At 46.1% G+C, this 21,466-nt stretch overlaps 1 protein-coding gene and 1 long non-coding RNA gene across 3 annotated transcripts; one reads left to right on the forward strand and one right to left on the reverse strand.

Annotated features, from left to right (window-relative positions):
- Positions 1-776: 776 nt before the first annotated feature.
- On the reverse strand, positions 777-18,457 carry KHDRBS1 (KH RNA binding domain containing, signal transduction associated 1). The gene is made up of 9 exons (XM_037379216.1): positions 18,023-18,457; positions 11,048-11,175; positions 10,355-10,471; positions 9,019-9,165; positions 6,919-7,055; positions 5,831-6,044; positions 4,837-4,904; positions 4,461-4,519; positions 777-2,075 (listed from the first exon to the last, which is right to left on the reverse strand). The coding sequence occupies exons 1-9, from the start codon at positions 18,345-18,347 to the stop codon at positions 1,978-1,980; spliced, it is 1,293 nt and encodes a 430-aa protein (XP_037235113.1). The 5' UTR covers positions 18,348-18,457; the 3' UTR covers positions 777-1,977.
- Positions 18,458-18,824: 367 nt separating this feature from the next.
- Positions 18,825-21,314, forward strand: LOC119144309. 2 transcript variants are annotated; one of them, XR_005103054.1, is made up of 3 exons: positions 18,825-18,929; positions 19,742-19,818; positions 20,150-21,314. It is a non-coding gene; the product is annotated as an uncharacterized LOC119144309 (long non-coding RNA). The 2 variants fall into 2 exon arrangements; XR_005103055.1 differs by having other exon boundaries at positions 20,640-21,314.
- Positions 21,315-21,466: the final 152 nt, after the last annotated feature.

Here is a 21,466-nt window from a genome sequence, read left to right on the forward strand (position 1 = left end):
GAGCAGTTTGGCTCCTAATGCTCTATTTTTCACCCCCGAGCAGTTTAATTCTCTCCCCCTAGAACGCCAGATTCACCTGGCAGAAGGGAAATACAAACCATTTTTCATGTCTCTCTAAGAAGCAGTTTACTTTAAACTATTATATTATATATCTAGACATACACACCCTCTCAGAAGGATATGAGGAACAACTGCAGCATCCTTCTCAAACAAAGATACGTTTTTAAAGCGGCTTTCCAAGTAAAGGCCACCGTAAAGTAGGAAGGGCATCATCTCAGCCAAGGGGGTTAGGGGTGTTTACATAAAGCAGAAAGCAAGCTTCCTTCTCCTCCTGGTGGCAGCTAAGCCGGGGATTTTTTTCAGCATTCATTTTGTCACGCTACGTTTAAACCAGCCATTTCAGACTCAATCTGGAGTCTGCAGCCTGGCGTACACTGCGAGGCCACCTGAAATCTGAATCAGTAATTCAGCAAAGAACCATAAACACTTTCCAGCAGACTGAAGTCAGATTTCTGCCACAGTCCAGGATCAAACTGCTTTCAACAACTTCCAGGGGGTGAAAAACAATTTTGCTTGCCTTTTTTTTTTTTTTTTTTTTTAAATTAAGCTCATCCAATGACCTTGATAAACTTTTTGTGAGAATTACAAAAACCACCATTTTTAGAATGTCTCCATGTTTTAAAAAGACAATTAGCTTTAGCATTAATTTAAATTTATTTGAAAAAAAATTGCTATTTTATTGCTCAACAAACAAAATGACAATTCATCACATTTACTTGGATTAAAAAAGGACTAAACTTTATTGACAAACTGCGGCAGACATTTTGACAAGTTTTAGCTACCTATTTAGGCAGACTTACACATGTAGCATTTAATCTTCAAGAACAGAGTGGGAGGACAGTGTACAAATCCAATTAGGACTTTATCCTATGTACAACGTGAAATTTTTCCTCTTTTTCAGCTGCAGTGTCCCTTTTTATGCAAAGCTAGTGTTGAGATACACTTGAACAAGTCAATGGGATTGCTAATAATGACAATTTTTTTTTGTCAGTTTTAAACTTGCACTGTGTTATCTGCCCCAAGCACTATAAAAATGAGAAGACTGTAATTTTACAGAGTTCAGACCTACTCACGTAATACTCTGTTTTCTAATATCAAACACTGGGCAATTAGAGCCATGCTTTAATTTGTTTTTCCCTTAAAAGTTCTTCATATAGAATCAAACTAAGAACCCCTTTACACTGAAACATCTGCTTCCCAAGCATCTCTCAACACCGCATGTTCGGGGCTAGATTTCAAAACCCACATAAGAAAAGTCAATTTTACAAACCTAATTTTTTTTTTCCTTTTAAGTCAATTACCTTTAAAAAATGCTATTTAATTTGTTTGAGGATCCTTTGTATTAAAATATAAATTTAAGATTCACCAGCAATCTGCTTTTAAGGAAAGTTTGACATCTGAGGTTACTTTTAAACGGTGGCAGCTACTACCGTTACATTATGATTTTAAATTCTTAAAAACAGCCCTGAATTTTGAAATGTAGCCTACTTTGGGATTCTGCAACTACAACTTTTATGGGTTCCTTAAAACCAAACTTAATAGGTTAACAAAACCTTAATTTCATAACTGCTAAGCAAAGCATGTCACTTTTGAAACTAACATTTTTAACTCAACTTTTTTTTTATTAAAAAAGGTACAGTTGTGTTTATCTAAACAACAAAGAAAGAAAAAGCCATCTACACACTTAGAAAAAAAAAATTAAAAGTCGGTCCTCTAAATCTATTTAACTCATTTTAAGATACTACGTACAGAAGCCAGAATGCAGGGTGAGGATGGAGTGGGAGAAAAAGGGCCACGAAGAAAAACAGTTAGACAATTACTTGTCTGGTGTGGGTAAAGCAACGGGAATCCTGGGAGATACAAGAATCAGTAACAACTGTTTGCTCATAACTGATATTTTTCCCTCATGTTTGTTTTTTAATAACGTCCGTATGGGTGCTCTCTGTAGGCCCCCTTCACTGGCCTGGCCGGCGGGGCCTTCAGGGAGGGCCTGGTTCCATTCCAGTCATCTTGCCCTGCGGAAAAGAGAGGGATAATGTCAAGGATGCGCTGCGAGCCCAGGGGCACAGAGGAAGCGGTGGTGCCGGCCGGGCTCCCCTCCGGAGTCGACGCAGAGATGTGGGACATCTTCACAGCGGTTTCACCCCAAAACCAGTCTGCAAAACACTCCGCTGTCCATCAAAACCTGTCATTTCCAGCACGTCTGACGTTACCAGAGAAAAAGCCCCTTGCGCGGGATCCCTGGGAAGCGTGCAGCTCCAACAGCCCGGCTTGGTACCGACTTGGACAAACCCAGTGCCTTTCAGCAGTAATTAATTTCAGCAGAGCTGAAGCCAGTTCACGGGGTAGCTCTGGCAGCCAGGCACGGCAGGTTGCAGCAGTCACGGCCCCTCGGGCTAGCAGCCAGCAGCACCTATAAGCCCGGGGTATGTATGGCTGGGGGGGGGGTGTTGCTACAGGTAGCGCTTCTCTCCTTCCCAGGCGCCCAGCAAGGCAGCTCCTGGATAATTGTGCCAAAATAATTAAGTGCCTACGCTGCTGTAGGATGGCAGTGCGTCTGACTGAACTTCTGACCTGTCTGCTTTCTGACTGTGACTTGCTGTTCCTTCACCTCCACGTTTAGAGAATCGGGAGATTTACAGCCGCAGCTCACGCAGCACCTGCTCATTTCTTCGGAGCAGACATCACCTGCTAGTGCTGTCCCAGCATCAACTCCTGATGGGACAAAGCGCTCGACAGGACAGCCCAAACCCTTCTGCTACATACAACTGCCACCGAAGCAAATGAAGTTCACACCCCTATTGTCCCTGAGCTAGCTCAAGCCCCAAATATCCAAGCTCAGCTTTCATTACGGCTTGTGCTTGCAACATTCAGACCTGCATGCCTGCCATTCTCTCCAAGGTCACCAGTTTACGAAAGCAAGTGTCTGAAGCCCAGAAGACAGCCGAGCCTGTTCCTACCACCATGGAGCACGTTTCCATTTTCTCAAAACTGTCTCCAGCCTGGCTCAACAATTTATTTCGCTAATTCTGTTTTCATGAAAGCAGAGACCAAAGGAAATTACTGTGGATAAACAGATTAGCTGTGGCAACTTCATGCCAAGTATACAATGAGCATTTTGGCCTTCATATCCCAGACAACACCACCGCTCTCCTACCAAGTAGGAGGCACAAAAGCCTCTTTGTGCTGCGTGACTAACACAGGCAACAAACCAAGCCATTGAAGGCAGGAAAGATAGCCAATGTTACTGACAGCAGCTGTCTACTCAAATGCATCTTGCATTGGAAAAGCATCCCAGGTTAGGCACCTGAATTTGAACTTCTCACAACTTAATCCCAAAACAGGGAACACCCTGAGGCTGGCACAGGAGACAGGCATCATATTAACAACTCTGCTTCCCTTTTACCGGCATGACACAGCAGAGGGTATTCCCAGTTCCTGAGGATCCCAGAAAGCCCCTCCAGCTGGTCATTACCTTCACTACCTGCATTCATTCACACCTTCAGGCAACTGACACTGCTAAAGGGACCGTTTTCAGTCCTGTGGATTTGCGTGCCATTAAGCAGCTCGCCGTAAAGCTTCCGTAACTTGTTTATAGTTCAGCTTGTTTACAGAGAAAGGCAAATGAATCTTACTCCTTGCCACACACAGATGTCATTCATAAGCTGGGCTATATGAACTGGCTTTAAAAAAACCCACATGCAGTCACCTAATCCTTTATTGCCAGCACCTCAGATGTAAGGCTTATTGTTTTCAACAGTTGGTGATTTACACAGTTCTGGCTAAGCCGGTCTCCCACACCCCTTAGTCTAGCCTAAATTGATAGCTTTACATAATTCAAATTAGCTAAACTTCATAGAACACTTCCAAGTCATATTGACCAAAATTTTTCCACCTAGTCAAAGGGAGGCCTTCATACAACATTTAAATCCGTTTTTCAAGCAAATGCATAGTGCAGAGTCAGTATCAGCTAGTGGGTTTTTGAGGATAAGGAAGCAGATGGAACCATGCACTCATCCAGCTCAATGAAATATAATCCGTGAAAACCAGACTGCAGCAAAAGTAGTGCTGTGGGTGGAAATCCAGAGCTCTTAAAATATTCTAAAGCTATAAGGAAATTAAAAGATAGTTCCTTAGTTAAAAACCGGAATTTTAAAAGTGTCACCTTTGAGACAATCAAGCTAGATAAGAACCAAAAAAACCACAGAACGCCTTTGGTTTTTCAGACCTGGATAATCTGTAGGGTAGAAATTTCTACCATGAAAACTATTTGAGGCCCTCCTCAGTAAGTTTTTGCTCGGAGGGTGGTGTGGCACTGGAAAACAGCTGGTTGGCCACAAGCAATTCCCAATTATGTGCAGCCCCCTTCCCTGTCAAAAGAACAGTATTCCCAGACATACCATAAGCTTCATAGGTTTCCTGTGCCTCCCCGTGTCCATAATCATAGTATTCTGTGTTCCTGGAAGAGTAATTATGTTGGTTATATTCAATGCTGAAATTGTATTCTTGAACTGACACAACTTGCAGAAAACACTAGAAAAGCAAAAATGCCCAATATTGCTCGTGGCTGTGGTGTGTCTGACCGCTGCTTTTACAGAACTGTCAAGGACACTTGGACACTCCCAAAAGTTATTTCTCAGGCACTCCTGGATTCCAAGAGAATAGGGCACTTTCCCTACAGCTCAAACTGAGAAATGAGTGCTTCCATTCCCTTATAAGAAAACAGAAAAAAGATCATGCATAATTTTCTCAGTAACAGACAGGAGACAAACTTACCCTTGGCCCTGGCTGTAGTAGCCTTCATACCCCTCATAGCTCTGGTCTGCATATGCATCATCATAGCCCTGAAATGGATGATGACAATAACGGCGTTAATGGAAGGACCAAAGCATAATGCCTGACCATGAGTAATGGCAAAACTGAATTCTGACTACAGCAGCTTTCAGAGGAGCCTGTGGCAGCGAAGGTGCTCAATCATAAGATCTGCTTGTGTCCTGTGGCTAGGGAGGAATGAATATTTACATACTAATATTTACAATGCATTTGAAAGTCATTTATGTGTCTAAGGCTGCAGTTTTTCTGTGGTACAAATCCATGTGCCACGAGGCCTGTAACTTAGCTAAAACACAGATTTACAGGTAGGCAAAACCCAATCTATTAATTTATGATAGGTTTCAGTGGAAAAACTAGGAAGTTTTACCAAGAAAAGAAACAGATTCAGAGTATCAGTATTTGTGATGATTCCTAATAATGCTGTTGTGCATCAAACAGTTGTCTTGTTTTTCCTTTAGACTACCAAGAGCACAGATGCCAAGATAAGCTTGGCAGGAGGGTGGTGCTTAGTTCTACGACTTGAAACATCATCATGCTAATTAACATAATTACTTCAAGGATTTTAAGGGAAGTAAGAAACTTTTGGTGTTTCTTGCTTAAAGAATTTTCTTGCAGGAAGAGAACGCAATGAGGACTACAGCCATCTTTGTGATGTCATTTTTCTACCATGACAGTTACAGCAAACTTCAGTCTTGGGGCACATTTCAGCTTTATAAAAAACACCCCTTACCCTGTTTTTAGGACACTAGCAGTTCCCCTCTTTGAGGGCTGAAGAGGCAGAGCAGGTCACCCACCCAGCACCACAGCAGTGTCTGCACCAGCAGTCCCTTCTTCAAAGTGATCTTCCTGTGGTCACCCCTTATTTCAATAACGCTGAGTATCTAATAGATGGTCAGCTAGCTGGAATTCAAAACCCCAAAGATATATAGTTTCTTACATATTCCTCGTAGGTTTCTGGTGCGGGAGGAGGAGGAAGCGGTATTCTCTGGATGCCAGTGGCACGTGCTCTGGGTGCAGGCGCACCCCGTACTGCTGGGGGAGGAGGAACTCCGCGGGCTACGGCAGCTCCCCTGGCAATGGCACCCCGCACTGGGGCTCCTCGCACAAGGGCCCCCCGAGGAGGAGGAGGGGGAGGACCGACACCACGCCCCCTGGAAAGGAGATGAAAAGGATTGTGAACAACTACGGCCGTGCTGAATACTGAGGGCAGCGCATACGCTTCTTACACCTGCTTTAAAATGCAACAGCTTGATAAATAAATACAGTTACCAGCAACTAAGCCACTTCATCAAGAACGAAAGCGCAAGAATTCGTAGCATTGTTGTGTCACAGGATTTACAAAACCTCTTCTGGTATGAGAACTCTACTGCATTAGATGTTGTACAGACAAAGAAACAAATCTGATACAGAACTCTGGGCAAGTAATTTCTCAGAGTTCATTTTAAGCAACCCTCTATCACTAACCTGTAATGACTGCCAGACCTCCAGAACTGTAAAGATCAATGATGAGGTGAGCAGGGATGCTTCTGGGCTAAACACTCAGAAGTAAAGACTTCCCCTGCATGAAATAGGTAGTGAAGCAAGAACTACAGTAACGGAGTTTTATCGCCAATTTATCCCAACACCTTGACAGCAGTGACAGAATAATGCCACCCTATAACTTTCAAGGGATGGTCAGTTTAAACTGAAAATGCTTATTCTGCTGAAGGCTACAGAAGCAAACATGACACATCTGCACGATTTTGTAGGCCAGTTTCTGATAGATTACTTTGTGAAGCTACCCATTTCAAACATCAAAAATAATACAGGAGGCATTCACCGTGCTAGATCGCACCTTGAAACATGCAAAACATTTGATGCCAGCTTGCTAAAAGCAAGCCTGCAACACAAGGCTAGAAAGCCTTGGCCAAAAGCCAAGGTCCAGGCCAACAGCTGATATGTAAGAACAAGTGGCTTAACCTCATCTGGCAGGACGACTCTGAGCAAGACACAGCATTTCCAGGTCCCTGCTTTTGGGAAAGGTACCTTGGAACAGGTGGAGGCGGCGGTGGAGCAGCTCCCCTTCCTCGCACGGGGACTCCTCGGCCGCGAGTTGGCTCTGGTACACCGTTCAGATAGGAGAGCTCCAAGAATTGCTCCTGACAGATATCATCCATCATATCCTAAGAAGAGGAAAGAGTAAACTCCAAAGAACAGCTAACTAGCCAGTCTGTGCTCCTGGATATGACAGGCTACCGTGCTGGAATCAAAATAACCTGATCGTCCTAAATTAAAATTTGCTGGTTAGTTTTACTGGGATTTGCTCAGCAGGCAGCACTGGACAACTTCCAGCTTTCTCCAAACTGGCCAAGACAGGCACATCACCTGCATGTCCAGGAGCTGCTGTGAGCTCTACAGCTGGTTCCTGGGGAGGAGACCTCTCTCATAGGTGCTCTAGAGGTACCTGATATTTGGCATCCCAAGGGCATCACCAAGATTTATTTACAAATAGGTGAAGTCAGGCAAGATGTATCTCACCTCAAGCATCTTACAGCTGCCATTGAAAGGCCAGCAACTGGCAAGAGCCCACAGGAGGTAACAACAAACTGCTGTGCTCCTGACACACTAAAGGAACAGGGTAGGATGCAGCCTGACGAAGAGCAAACACCCATTTGCAAATCCAGGTCGTCTTTTCAAATTCTTAGGAATGCAGTATGTTTCTGACTCGGTGTATTTTTATGGTCTCAGGGGGATCTAGCTTCAGGAATTGGTACAGATCTCTGGTGACCCCACAGAAATCATCGCACCCCACCCCTCCCCTCAACACACAGGCAAGCTGAGCCTTGCACCAGCATCTTCACGATGCCATGGCAACACTACAAAGCAAGGAGTCTCCTACCAGATGTGTCTTCACAGCACTGCTGGCTTCCATAGTGACTTCTCTGTCAATTTTCACAACTTTAACACATTGTTTGAAGGCAGTGATAGATAAGACACTTTAAATAGCAAGGCCGCACACTTGCTTTAGCAGGCTGAGGTTCTGTACATCCCAGTGGCTCCTTGAAGATAACCTCTTTCCTTCAAAGACACTTCACAGCAATCTCTCCTCCTCTCTGTCTCAGACTCACAGAAATCACACAGTACCCATCCCTACTACCCACTGCTCTCAGGTTCCACCCGCCCCTGGTACTGCAGGCAGAACACCTCAGCTCTCCAGGCTCAGCTGCAGAGCACGGTGCCAGGGTATACTCAGCTCTCTACCTGCCAGGTCTCTGAGCCAAGCCAGCCAGAAGCAGGGGGCTCTGTGCGCTTCTTTCCCATTTTGTTTTTTCCTAATTTAGCGAGCAACACTATTGTTTTAATAACCTGTGAAAGACTCCTTCAAGTTCTGCAGTTCTTGGAGGGAATACTCTAGCATTGTCGTGTTACATACTGGCACAAAACTGACATAGACTTGACCACAAGGTCTTACAAGGTTCACCACTAGAAGACATCCCCAAACAGATTAACAACCATCATTGTATAAATGCCTGGTTAGCAAAAAGAGGTTCCTTCACATTACTCATGTTTAAAACGGTAGAAATACTGATTTAACAGGTGTGTTTCAAAATAGCTACAACATGGAATACTACTACTGAGCTGCCTGGGCAGTCACCCACCTCATCTTCTCACCACCCCTTCAGAGCAGAGCAAACACCTCTGTACTTAGCCTCTGATCCGACCAATGAAGTTTTCTAGCCAGATTTCTACACCGTGGGTCCAAGTCAGAGGCACCCATCCACGAAGTCTCTTCTATGCCAGGCACTGCTAAACTTATTCTCCTGCTAAAACTGATGCCCAGAGCCATACAAGGTACCCACCCTCCAGTGTCCACAGCTAGTACTGGGTGAGAAACACCTGCTTCAAGTGTTCTATACAATCACCCTGTAAGTGTATGTCTTTCTACTTACGGTTAGGGGAATAAGACATGCCTTCATGCAAGATTAACGGGGTCATCTTCAGCTGCCACACACACTTAATACTTCAGGCTTCTTTAACTACACCAATTCCTGTAGCACGAGCACTGCGCAAATCCTACCCATCCTTATAGCCAGATTCCCAACCCATCCACGTCCCTCAAAAAGGAGAGAACACCAATATACATACTGGAACCAGGAACTTCTTGACTTCTTCCATGGCGTGAGCCATTAGAGCGTATGCTTCGCAGGGGGGTCCAAAAACTTCAATGAAGACATGCAAATCCATATTTAGATGAGCATATTTAGGATCTCCCCCTTTACGCAGTTCTTCCTCCTGAAACAAAGCAGATTAGATTCCTAAAGCTAAGTAAGGTGCAGAGAAACTATTCTTCTTTTACCTGTTTTCTAAGCCTTTACAGGAAACGTCTGTAAAAGCATTTTGGCCATGCCTGGACACAGATCATGGCAACATACGATGGACATGAGCATATAGTATTTTAAAAAGCCACGTGCAATCTGTATCTTCCAGCCTTTTATAGCTGCCTTTTCAGGTAACCGATGTTTTCGCTAATGCATTGATGCCAGCCACTTTTTCCAGAAAATTAAGCATATTTAAGCAGTGTTGTTCTTCCTCTACACCACCTTTCTGCCCGAGGTGCTCTGTAGCTACCATCTAGTGAAGTCTAATCATAGAATGTCACGGTTTGGGTTGGAAGGGACCTTAAAGATCATCTAGTTTTAAGCCTCCCACCACGGGCAGGGACATCTTCCACTAGACCAGGCTGCTCAAAGCCCCATCCAACCTGGCCTTGAACACTTCCAGGGATGTGGCGTGCCTGAAACAAGCCTGCTGTGTAGCTCTGCCCTCAGATACCCATGATATTCAGATGGCTTCAACCAGCTACAAATACGCTAGAAATGTAAAAGCTTTTATTCCTGCTTAAGTAAAAAGCTGAATTAAGTTACAGGTCTGTTGAATGTTAGCTCAATTTTGGAAGTAAGCAGGAAGAATAGAAATTATTTTCCTATTTTCTGTTAAAAAAAACCTCCCAGCACTTCGTGATTCACTAAACATTACCAGGAAAATACTGCTCCAACATCTTCAGTGAGCCACGAGAATTTAAGGATTTCACAGGGAACAGCTGGAAAAAGGATACTTTTTTTTTTTTTCCTTTCCCTGGAGGGGAAACGTATGCCTTTAGTGAATGACTTTTCACAGAGCAGCTGGGATTAATTCTTATTTTATAAACTTGGTACTTCACCTTTTGAATAACCTACCTCTGCATTCAAGGGTACAGGACATCAAAAGATGACGACAGATCTCTAAGACAGTCACAAAGCATGCATCACACTTCTGCCCCTATCAAGACTGCTCCCAATATGAACAGAGCAATTTCAGAAGCATGACTTCCTACTACTCTTCCTTTTGGATCTTAATGGTTTAATCTTTTGAACCACCATTTCTCACAGTGATATGAAAAGCATTAATACATTATGTATGTTCTCAAGGGTGACACCCTTACCTTTGCTTTATCTCGCATTGAACCCTTCCCAAGCACAGATATCTTAGCACCAGTTTCTTCCTGAAGTCTCTTGATGGTGTTGCCTTGAGGTCCCAAAATCTTTCCAACAAAGTTGAACTGTAAATGAAGGAAAAAAAAAAAAATTATCTCCAGAGCTCAGTAGCCTTAACAAAAGGTTTTCTGAAGGTTATGCGGGCTGACAAAAAATGTAGCCACTCCATTTTCTCTTCACCTCAGCAAAAAATACAGACCAAAAAATACAGAGGAAAATTTAAGTTCCAGAACATTCTTTTCATGTAGAAATGTTCCACCAGAAAATCCAGCTAAATTGACTCATATAAAGCATTTAATTCTAACATCTACTCTCCAGTAGTTTTACAGGCAGCAAGTCTTAAAAGAGTTAAATGAGTTTTTAACTGTAAAACACAAAGCTCTACAGATGGAAGTATCTATTCTAGTAATAAAAGATCACAACTCTGCATCGCCATTTAGCTTTATCCCAAGACATTCTAGAAATGTAATATATTAGAAATAAGATCCTGCAAGCTTGCATAGGAAAAATTCCATAGCGATCGTGGAACACTGGTGTAACTCCTGATGACACTTTGACAGCTACTGTCTCAAAGTCAGCCATAAAATCCACAGAAAATAAGCAAATCACAGAGATTCAGTAAGCTATTTTCTGGCCCTCACCTTGGGGTACTGTTTGACAGGTATCAGAACTCGTTCTTTCAGTTTCATATTCTTGTGGGAAAATAAATCCAGGTAGTTCTCTTCCTCATCCTTCTTTGTTGTTTCACCCTTCTGCATTTTTTCAATTTCTAAACAAGATAAAAATAGGGCTGCTTATATTCCTCAAACAAGCATCATTTTAGAGTTTGAATTATGACAGGACATACCACCCTCATTCTCTGTGAATATATGAACGTTTCTAATTGTATTAATGGAATCTGGACAGAGGCTACCTCTTTATAGTGCTAGCCCAGCTTGCCTCTTCCTCCCTTCACATCTAGGATTCCAGAAGGCCAAAACCGGGATAACGAACAAAAATAAGAACAAACAGTAGAGAATGCCCTACAAATAACTTCAACAGGTAACAGTAGGAAACTGCCAGTACAGTTCTGCGTGTCGCTTCTGCTGTGTCTTCCCCTGTCAGTCCCCAACCTCACGCCTCCACCGCAAACACAGCACCCACGTGTAGGCTCCTAAACCTACAAAGGAACCAGCCCCAACTACGCTTAACTGCATATGCCTGCTCTAATGCAGCAGCCGTCAGCAAATCAGGCAAGTTTTTAATCATTCAAGCTGCTGCACTATTTGAAATCTGTAATTTCATTAGCGGTGCCAACACGTACTGACACTACGAATTTCAGTGACGTTGAAAACATTCCTAATAAACAGAAGCTCAAACGAGTGACATCCTAGAGGATGGTCTGGATTATGAAATTCTTATAAGCTGCATTTCATTCCATGAATGCAACTTCATCACACAAGCAATTCATAACAGGGTTTTTAAGTTGTAAGCCTGAGGCACATAGCCATAAAAACGTGTCAGAAGTCCTTAACTTGATGCAGGCGATGCAACTACAAATTTTCGTCTCTCAAAATAAGGTTCTGATTTTTAATTGTATATTGTGAATTACAGAATCTTGGAAAAACACTGATGTAGCGTGACTGAACTGAAGGCATGCTGCAGCCTGAGGGAGATCTGGAACAAAGTCCAAATAACCTTCTGGAAGTAGGTCATTAAGGTAGGCCAATCAGGAACTAGTCCACAAACACCTCAAATCTGGCTAGAAATTAAACTTCCACTGAGAGATGGCAGGAGACAGTTACCTCATAACAGACAACCCAAATGGAGAAAAATGAACATCATCTTCAAGGCAGGCTCTTACAGTCATTAATGCACTTTCCCTTGTACAAGAATAACACCCAAAATTTTTCATAAGAACATAGCCCATAGCTCACTGGCTTTTCTTTTCCAGAGATGTCTGCTCATGTACAGTTTTTATTTAATGGCCAACAACTAGATGACAAGTTCCCCCAAATTTGGAGCCAATCCATTATTACCGATTCCAAGTATCTGATGAACCATTATGCACTCTTTGGTCCAACTAACAAGAAGCTGTCACACCATACAGAGCCATCACAAATTATTATTTACAGATGCTTATTAGGAGAGGAGCGTGACCCTTCCTTAAAAATTAAACTGTGTCATTTCAACAGCAAACCCAAGAACTATAAATATTTCTTCTGAGTCGAAAGTGCTCTAAATACAACTTCTCACATCTCAGGGGAAAGAGAGACACTTTCACAAGATTACACACGTAACTGGATTAAAGCTGCAAGACAAAACTGAAACTGAAGACTGCTTAGTCATTACCAGAATTTAAAGAGGGCAGCTGCAATATCTTGTGTTTTCTGTGACTTCTGTCCATGTCAGAAACTATATGCTTCAGACTAAACATTCATGTTTACAGTCTCGGAAGACCAGCATATCAGATAGTTGAGGTATTATCCACCTAGTAATATTCTGGTATCATCCAAACAAAAATAGAAACAATGGGTTACCATCATCCTTCTGACCAGACTGCCAAACACAGCCTCAGGGGCTGAAAAGCATCTTTCAAATAATGCAGATCACAAGGAAGTCAAGCGACTAGAGGTGCAACCAAAAAACCCCACCACCTTAAGAAAACACCATCAAATGATCAATGTTTTAATTTTTCAGTTATGGACACAGTAATATAAATTGTTTTTTAGAGATCTAAATATAGAACTTGGAGATTGTGTTGCATAATTATGAAAAAAAGCCTAAATTTTGTATTTCTACTTGCAACAGTACTTTGGCTCCCTTACAGAAGGGTTACCATGACTCCTTAGTTTAAAAAAATTACCGGATCTAATCGCTTTGAAAAAAAGATGGCTTGATTTTTGCTTTAAAGAGAAATGATTTCCTGAAGACACTGCAAAAATGAAAAACTCAGAAGTTCAAGCACTGTCAAATTTATAAAGTAACCAAAAGAGCTGGCTGCCTTGGTTAGTTTTTTGTAGCTCTTTAATTTTAGCTACAAGAACAGATCAGAGAATCAAGATTTGGAAGCTAAAGATTGCACTGGTGGCCTCATCCTTTGGTTTCAGGCATAGCTTTAGACCCTGTAATGCAATGCAATTACTTCACAAATATTTTGGTTCTCCAGAAACAGTGAGTGAGTGAATTTCCGAAATTGCATTCTGCATATTAACAAGAAGTGTTTTCTATGCACACATCGAGAATAAAACCACCCTAACACTTTCTTCCTGTGAATTAAACTACCCAGAGGCATCTTCTACCTTGTCAAAACACAACGCAATCAGATGTAAGCCTCTGCAAATCAGTGAATCACAGTTCACACCAACCACACCACAAAACCCATTTTGCCTCCTGCAACAGTAGCAACGACATCTGGGAATCTGCCTGCAAGGGCAACAAATAATTAACCATTTGCTAAAAATATAATAATAATAATAATAATAAAAAAGCATTGGATCCACCATCACCACGTCTTCAAACGAAATACAAAACACAGGAGAAGCAAAAACCCTGCACAGCAGAATAGCTCTTCAGTTCTCAATTTAGGTCAGCGCGGGTGACCTAGCAGTCCCCTTCACACCTTCAGAACAAACTCCAAGTCTGGAAATAGGTGTGAAGGAGGACTGAAAGCATGCCACTCGTGACGTGTCCTAGTGCTCCGGATTCCAGTGTTATCTGTATGCATTCTGGCTACGCAACATGAAGCAGTACTGAATGAACTGATGAGTGGTAGCAGTTTGTCAGACCACTTACTGATATGAAGGAGAAGCGTACGTATACCTTGAGGGATTAAGCATGCCTCATTTCAGTGCTGATTTTTTAAAGCCGTGTCAGAAGTGCAGCAGAAGGTTACCTTCTTGCCACGGGGAATGTCAGCAGTCTGGCGGCATGTGTGGCAGTGGTTTCCAGGACTTCATGTGGGGCAGTGATTGCATTGTCTCAGAAGAAATCCTAAGGGGTAGGTAAAGGGGGTTGGTAACACCGCTGCTTCACAAGGAGGAGGCTAAGCAGCCACAGTGCTACTCCTGATCTAAGCCCAAGCTCTTCCTTAACAAAAAATAAAACATATTAAACATTGTCCTGCAGCACACTCGTGCTCTGTAAGCAGAGACACATTCCGTTTATTCATAACACTGCGAGTATTACCTTAACGGTACAATAATACTGACCCCGTGCCCGCCCTCCCCCCAAAAAAACACCAAAACCCCAAAAGAGTTTGGGGATGGGAGCCTCTGGAAGAAAGCCCCCTCTCTCCTACACTACTGCTCCGCAGCTGGTTCGATTTCACAGGAGAGGAAGCAGGGACCTGTTCCTGGATGGACTCTGCCAACAGTGGAAGCTGTAGAATTTGGCAAGCCCGACCCCACTGCTTCCCTCCCGCTTTCTGCTGAAATACCCTCACCCTGCTCCAGCCTGTATGCTGGGATTCATATGCAGACAGCTCTGCTTTGGAGCTTTTGGCTGAGAAGAAAGGGGACTGCCACTAGCACAGGGAAAAGGGCCACGGGGAAGAAACGAAACACTGCTCAAGCATGAGGCAGGGAGGAGAAAGCCTGGAGGTGAGCTATGAGAAATGGCACAGGTAGCGGAGGCTCCCGGGAGAGAAGTGGGAGGAGGTAAGAGTCACAGCAGTGACAGGCAGGCTAGCATCAGCATCAAATAATGTTGGCATGGCTTAGCAATACATACATTCAAAAATGCAACAGCAAAATGGTATTAGCATATCACAGTCTGCAACATCTGGGCACAAGTTCAAGGCAGCAGTTACAGCTGCTTGGAGGGGGGGGGGTAGGGCATACACTTGGAAACACAGAAATTCAGATAATCTTCTCCATTTCAGGCTAGTCTTAACTCCACGCGCAGCAAACTTCAGGACATTGTATTGCTTTGGGTTACAGGCAGTTTCTCATCACCCCTGTGACCTCAGCCCATCGCTAATCCCACTATTTGGTTCCTTGGCAAGTCACTCCGGCAAGGCCACCGCCCATCCATCTGACTTTCCCATGCAGCCCTTTTTCCTTCCTAGAACACACACAGACTGAATGAACCTGGCACAAGAACCGACACGGTCAGCGGGGGATTCTGTTTAAGAGTCCTCCAACACCTCAAGCTGCTCCCTGCTTTGCAACATGTTGCTCGGCGCTCCCTCCCTTCACGGGTCCTGCTCTAATACCCTACCCACGGCTCCAAATCCACCCCTCGCCACCCATCTCCATCCCTCACGGCTCCATGCATCTGGGGATGTACGGGGTTGCATTTAACATCAGGATCAGCTAGATGCTAGCTATATAGAAACTTGTTAATGGAATGACATAGCTCACATATCTATTTGCAGCATAGGAAGCTCAGAGATGACCAGCTCTTTTCACTTGGAGTTTCCTCACGAAATAAAAATAGCTAAGATTACCACAAGAATTTAAAAAAGAACCCCTACGCCTAGCTAACTCACTGGTGAATGTCACCCGTCTTCCCAATGCACGCAAGCAGAGAGGACTGTGCCGTTCAAAACACTGGCATCTCCTCCTGCTCTCCCCGCAGCAGATGGAGGGCATAAATCACAGTGAGGAAAAAGGGGTTTCTTGTTCCTATGGAAGAGGAAGGTCACACAGCCCCCAAATCACAGGTGTGAGGAAACATGGATCACATTCTAAGGTGCAAGAAATCCCAGTTTTCAGTTTCTGTTCAGGGTGCTGGGTAAGAAACCTTAAAACATAGCCACTTTACTGCCTTTTCATCACACAGTACATCTTTCAGGAATCAGTACCACATTGCTGTGCTGCCCTTCACCTCACTCCTAAATAATGCTAATTTTCTCTAGAAACGCTAAGAATGACAGAAGTATTTTGAACTACTTTTACAGATTGTTTTAAAAGAACTTTTATTTTCAATGTGGAACTCCCGTAGGGCCCCCTCCCAGAGGCAGGCAGGACAAGCAACTTGCACTCCTGAAAAAAGGCTGGAATAGGAATACTGCTGATATTGGATAATCAGTCATTTCTTCGTCTGGAAGTCATTTTGCTTAAGTTGTGCTGGCCATATGCATCACAATCTTTGGCCCAGAGCTAAATTCCAAAGTAAGTTTTACAGCAGTTTCTCCAACATGACATCCCCAAAGGGTGCCATGGCAGTTGCAGAATTCTGAACAATTCAGACCAGTTTGGGGTCATCTGTGCAAAAAGATTTAGTCACCGAAAACCACCGTATTATGCCATATTATCTCTCATGAGCTTCCTGCTCAGATCATCCTGAATTCGGACTGCTAGTGAATGCTCCCAAAGGACAGCAATTTCCAAAATATCCCAAGCAAGCACAAAACATCTGGAGCTCTTCCAATGATCAATTTTAAGTCTCATGAAGCTGCAGTCTACTATCAGCAATTTTCAAATTAATGAAGAAACCTCATAAATCCTTGTTATGCCACTCAAGTGAACAAAGCTTTACTAACTGGGCTGAGAACACTGTTCTTTGTGTGGGAATTAGCAAACTCCTTATGTTTCATTTCACTGGAAGGCATTATCACTGAGCTGTCGAGCATCAGCTGGCTAAAGGGTTTTTATTAATGAAAAACATTAATTTGATTGCAAATCGGATTATAAAACTAATTTATTTAGATCAAGATGTCCATGAGTGATGCCAAGTTACCCATGATGATATACCTCAGTTCCTTGCGCAATGGGAGACAGCAATTCCTAGGAATGATTTCCTCCATTAAAGGGCGAGCTAATAAAGTATCTAGCACTGCACCAACTATGGCAATACTATACATTTTAAAGACTTGAAAAGGCAAAAAAAATAAATCATTTCAAAGCAGAATGGTAAATACCAGAGCGCGAAGCACTCTGCTCATCTGCAGATTAAATTCCTGCGCTAGGTACCTCCCAGCTTCCCCCTAGACGCACATAAAGCAGTAAGTGGTGGCAAATATTTTAACTCCTTTCCATTTGAAGCTGACTACGGTGTCTTGAGGCAGCTGAACCTACTTGAGAGAAGCACCGACCGTGGGTGCACAGTGGAGACAGGGAAGAATCAGAGCTGCCAGGCGACTGGGCAGTGGTGATGGGGAAGGAGAAGGCCAGTCTGGGCACAGAACAAAGACTGCCATTTCCATTCCCTACTTAGGTTCATCAGAAGCATGAAACAAGCTCTAATACAGATTACCAGAGGAGAAAAATCAAAGAGCTCAGTACCCGTGCCTCACAGGGGCTCAAGCACACACAGGTAGAAAACCCCGGCTGCACAGTTCTCTTCAGTCCCCTCGCTCCCCAGGGATGGGAACAACCAATATAACCGCCTACCGCGTTTTAAAAAGAAACTTCTGGGTCTGCGTTCAATCCGGCCCAGGCCCTGCATTAAGCACTGGGCTAAAGAGAGATTAAATAACAGAAATATCTAAGCTTCAACCCCCCGGGGTCGCAGCTCGCACCGGGCAGGGCTGCCAGAAAGGGTCGGCGCAAAGGCCGCCCCAGCGAGGGGCTGCCCGGGGGTCCCTCTCCCCTCACAAGGGGGTCCCTAGGAGCTGCCTCGGACCCTGCCCGCCCCAGCGTGCACGGAGGGGGACCCTGCCCGGGGGTTCCACCTTGCCCAGTGCCCCGTACCTGCTGTGAGAAGCTGCATGGCGTGCGTGAAGGACGGGTCGAGGCTGTCCTTCTCGGCCATCAGCTCGGGCAGGTACTTGTTCTCCGGCTCCATCTTGACAGAGGCCCCGGGCAGCAGCGGGGTGGGGGCGGCGGCGGGGGCCTGAGCGGCCGAGGCGGCTGCCGTGGCGCTGGGCGGCAAGAGCGGCGGCGGCTGCGCCCCGGTGGCGGCCCCGCGGCCCCCCCCGCCACGGGGCGGCCGCCGCAGTGGGGGTGCCCCTTGCCGAGCGCCGCCGGGGCCCGGCCCCCGGCCCAGGCGGGCGGCGGGGTCGTCGCGGCGCTGCATGGGGCGGGGGGCGGCGGGCGGCGACGGAGCGAGCAGGCGCGGAGCGGAGCGGGCCGAGCGGCGCTGCCACACCGTCCGCCGCAGCGCCAGGGCCGGAAGTGAGGGGCCGGAAGGACCGCCCCCTGCCCCCCCTGCCGGCTCCCGCGCGGCCACCTCGCGCACCTCTGCGCCTGCGCAGGGCGCCGCGCGGCCCGCCCCCCACGTGCGCACGCGCGCTCCCCCACGGCGGGCTTCGGCGGCGCCGCGCTCCCCGGGCGCATGCGCACTGCTGGGCCCGTGGGAGAGCGAGCGAGCCACGTGTGTAGGGAGCACACCCGCCGTTATTCCTGCGCATGCGCAGGCCCGACGGCGTGACATTAGTCACAGGCTGGTGCGAGAATGAGCCTCCGGCCGGCTCACGGCGCCTGCGCGTTGCTGTGGCGCATGCGCGGCGGCTGCCCGCGCCAGGCCCGGGAGGCTGCCGCGCCTGAGCCCCCCGCGCTTCCTCTAGGCGGCAGCGCTGAGGCATGGAGGGCGCTGTGGGGGCTTGGGCCGGGGGCGAGAGGGGCAGCGCTGCCCCCCCGCCTGGCCTCCGCAGGGACGGTAAGCCAGCGCGGCCTGCCTCGGGGGCTGGGCCCATGGCCGGCCTGTGCTCGCAGAGCTGCCCTGCGGTACGGGGTCGTGGCACCACCCGTGTGGGAGCTGAGTTTTCCCCCTCCGGCCTTCATAGCCCTGCCCTGAAGTACAGGGCCGTGGCAGCTCCCGTGTGGGAGCTGAGCCTTCTTCCTCCCCTCGTAGCCCTGCCTTGTGCTATAGGCCATGGCAGTGCCTGTGTGGGAGCTGAGCTTTCCTCTTCCTCCCTTCATAGCTCTGCCCTGCAGTATAGGGCCGTGGCAGTGCCTGTGTGGGAGCTGAGCTTTCCTCTTCTTCCCTGCAGGGCTGTGACTGCACTGGCTGGGAAGGCAACCCCTTGGCGTACATGTCATGTTGGCCCTGTGCTTTAGAGAGAACAATTTATTTCTGTGTGGCAGGTGATATCACACGGTGTTGAAGAGGGAAGAACAAGAGTCTTACCAGCTACAATTATTGGAGGTTAAGGAGCTCCATTTCAAGATGCTGGGGTGGAGCTAGTCTTGTCTGAAGTTTTGAAACCCAGCAAAGTGGCATTGAACAGTTTTTCAGTCAGGGTGATTGCAAATGTGAAAACCCTAGTGTGCAGGCAGCAGTTATTTAACTGGCATACAGGATACATTTCAGGCACTGCAGCTCCTTAATTTAGTATCAGATGTGGCTTTTTGTTAGTAATTTGACAGTCACAGCACAAGAACATGGGATAATTTGTAAAATTACACATATGCTTTAGCCTGCTAAGGAAGTGTGTGATTCTTATTTGATCTTTCAATATCTTGTGACAGACCACTGCTGCAACAGCCCCTTCTTTGCAGAGCTGAAGCTGATGTTCATGGACAGATGTAACCTCCAATGTCATCAGGTAATGGCCTGAACCTCGCCCTTGTCCCTCTTGCCTCCAGGGTGCCATTTCCAAACGGCCCCCCCCGAACCTGTGCAAACCTGTCACTCAGTGGTCAACGGCTGCACAAAATGACTCCCCTGTGTAAGGAAGCTCCTGCTATCAATAGCTTCAGAGCAGCGTGTGTCCCTGCTCTGTGTGCGTGATCTGCTCCTCCTTTGTCAGTTCCCTCCTCATTCACATACTGTTTCTTTTTCCTTCACCCCTGTTGTGTACCTTCAATGTCATTCTTGCATATTTTCCACTGAGATTCTTTCCCTGCCTGCCATCCCTGTCTCATCCTTACTCACAGCTGCGTCACTTGTAAATGCCATGGCACCTTCCCAGAGCTGGGATGAACAAAGTCTCTTTCCTGGTAACGGGCTGTCATTGCCCCAGGGTTTCCACCTGCTGCCGCAGCCATGCTCTCTGAGCCCACACAGCTCCCATCTTCCCACCACTTCTACTGTGCTCACAGAGCTGTGGGTGGCAGCAGTCATTAGCTATTTGATTTGGACCCATTCCTCAAAGAACTTCAGAAAAAAAAATAAAATTTGTGACTCCTTTAGAGTGTGTTTCAGTTTTTAGAGCTGGGTTGCCTGCTGGGACCCTGGACTGGAAATTAGGAAATCTGGGACCATTTTCCAATATTTCCCAGGCTTACTCAGTGAATCTGGACACTTTACTTAACCAGTCAGTTCACAATCTGTGAATTAAGTAACTTCTACCATCATTCTTCATATTGTCTGGTCTGCTCAGGGTGGAAAGGGGCTGAGACATTCCTTTGTTATTACCTTACACAGCCTACAGAGAGAGCAGCGAAGCCCTGAGCTTGGCCAGAGTCTCCAGCTGCTTCAGAAATAGTCACTGGGCATAAAATGGACACGTTTTCCTTCCAGACAGCGCCAGGCTGAGGGCAGAGAAGTGAAGTGTTTTCCTCTAGCTGAAAATAGGAGATGGTGTGTGTTTTGGGCCGTCCTTGCTTTGTCTTCCCAGTGTTTGTTCCTCTGTGAATGTCTTCTGGGAGCAGCTGATGGCTGGTGTGGATGCAATTGCTTCTGACCGGACTGTTCATCAGCTCTTGGAGCAAATGTCTTTGTTTTGCTGCAGAAGAGGAAGAGGCCCAGCAGCCTGGAGCACTTGATATTGTGCGTTATGCAAATGGCTGTGCGTCAGAGGCAGGGCTGCCTGCTCTGCTGCTGCCTGCTCAGGCGAGAGGCCCTGCGGAGGGCTTCCCGTGGGAGCAGAGAACAGAGGAACTCTTGTTCCAGCTCTTGCTGGTGCTGCTTCCAGCACAGTTGCCCGCTTGCTGGGCTGGGCCAGCAGCAGCAATGCCCGTGGGAATGGTCTATGTCCTGTGGTTCTGTCCTTTGCTTCTGTATTTATCTCAGCTGGCTGAAAAGGACACGTTAGTCCGTGGCTCCAAATGAAGGTACTTGTTACAGGGGATTAATAAACGGTAACCTCAGAGATGCTAACCCTGCTGTTATTAGGGATCTTTGGGAGCCTCAGTGATTTTCATCCCATGGCTAAATGTTTCTTCTCCCAGGAGGCCGGAGCAATTGCAGAGCCAGAGCCCTGTGCCACGTCCCGACGCTGGGGCAGGCTGCCACGGTCCTTGCAGCCACTC

This window comes from Falco rusticolus, chromosome 3 (genome assembly GCF_015220075.1).
Source record: "Falco rusticolus isolate bFalRus1 chromosome 3, bFalRus1.pri, whole genome shotgun sequence".
Taxonomy (NCBI): Eukaryota; Metazoa; Chordata; class Aves; order Falconiformes; family Falconidae; genus Falco; species Falco rusticolus.

Coding starts and splice junctions, on each gene's coding strand:
- KHDRBS1 (XM_037379216.1), bottom strand. CDS start 18,347: ATGCAGCGCCGCGACGACCCCGCCGCCCGCCTGGGCCGGGGGCCGGGC. Junction 10,472..11,047: donor CTGTCAAACAGTACCCCAAG/GTGAGGGCCAGA, acceptor CTTCATTTACAG/TTCAACTTTGTTGGAAAGAT. Junction 4,905..5,830: donor CAGAAACCTACGAGGAATAT/GTAAGAAACTAT, acceptor CATCCATTTCAG/GGCTATGATGATGCATATGC.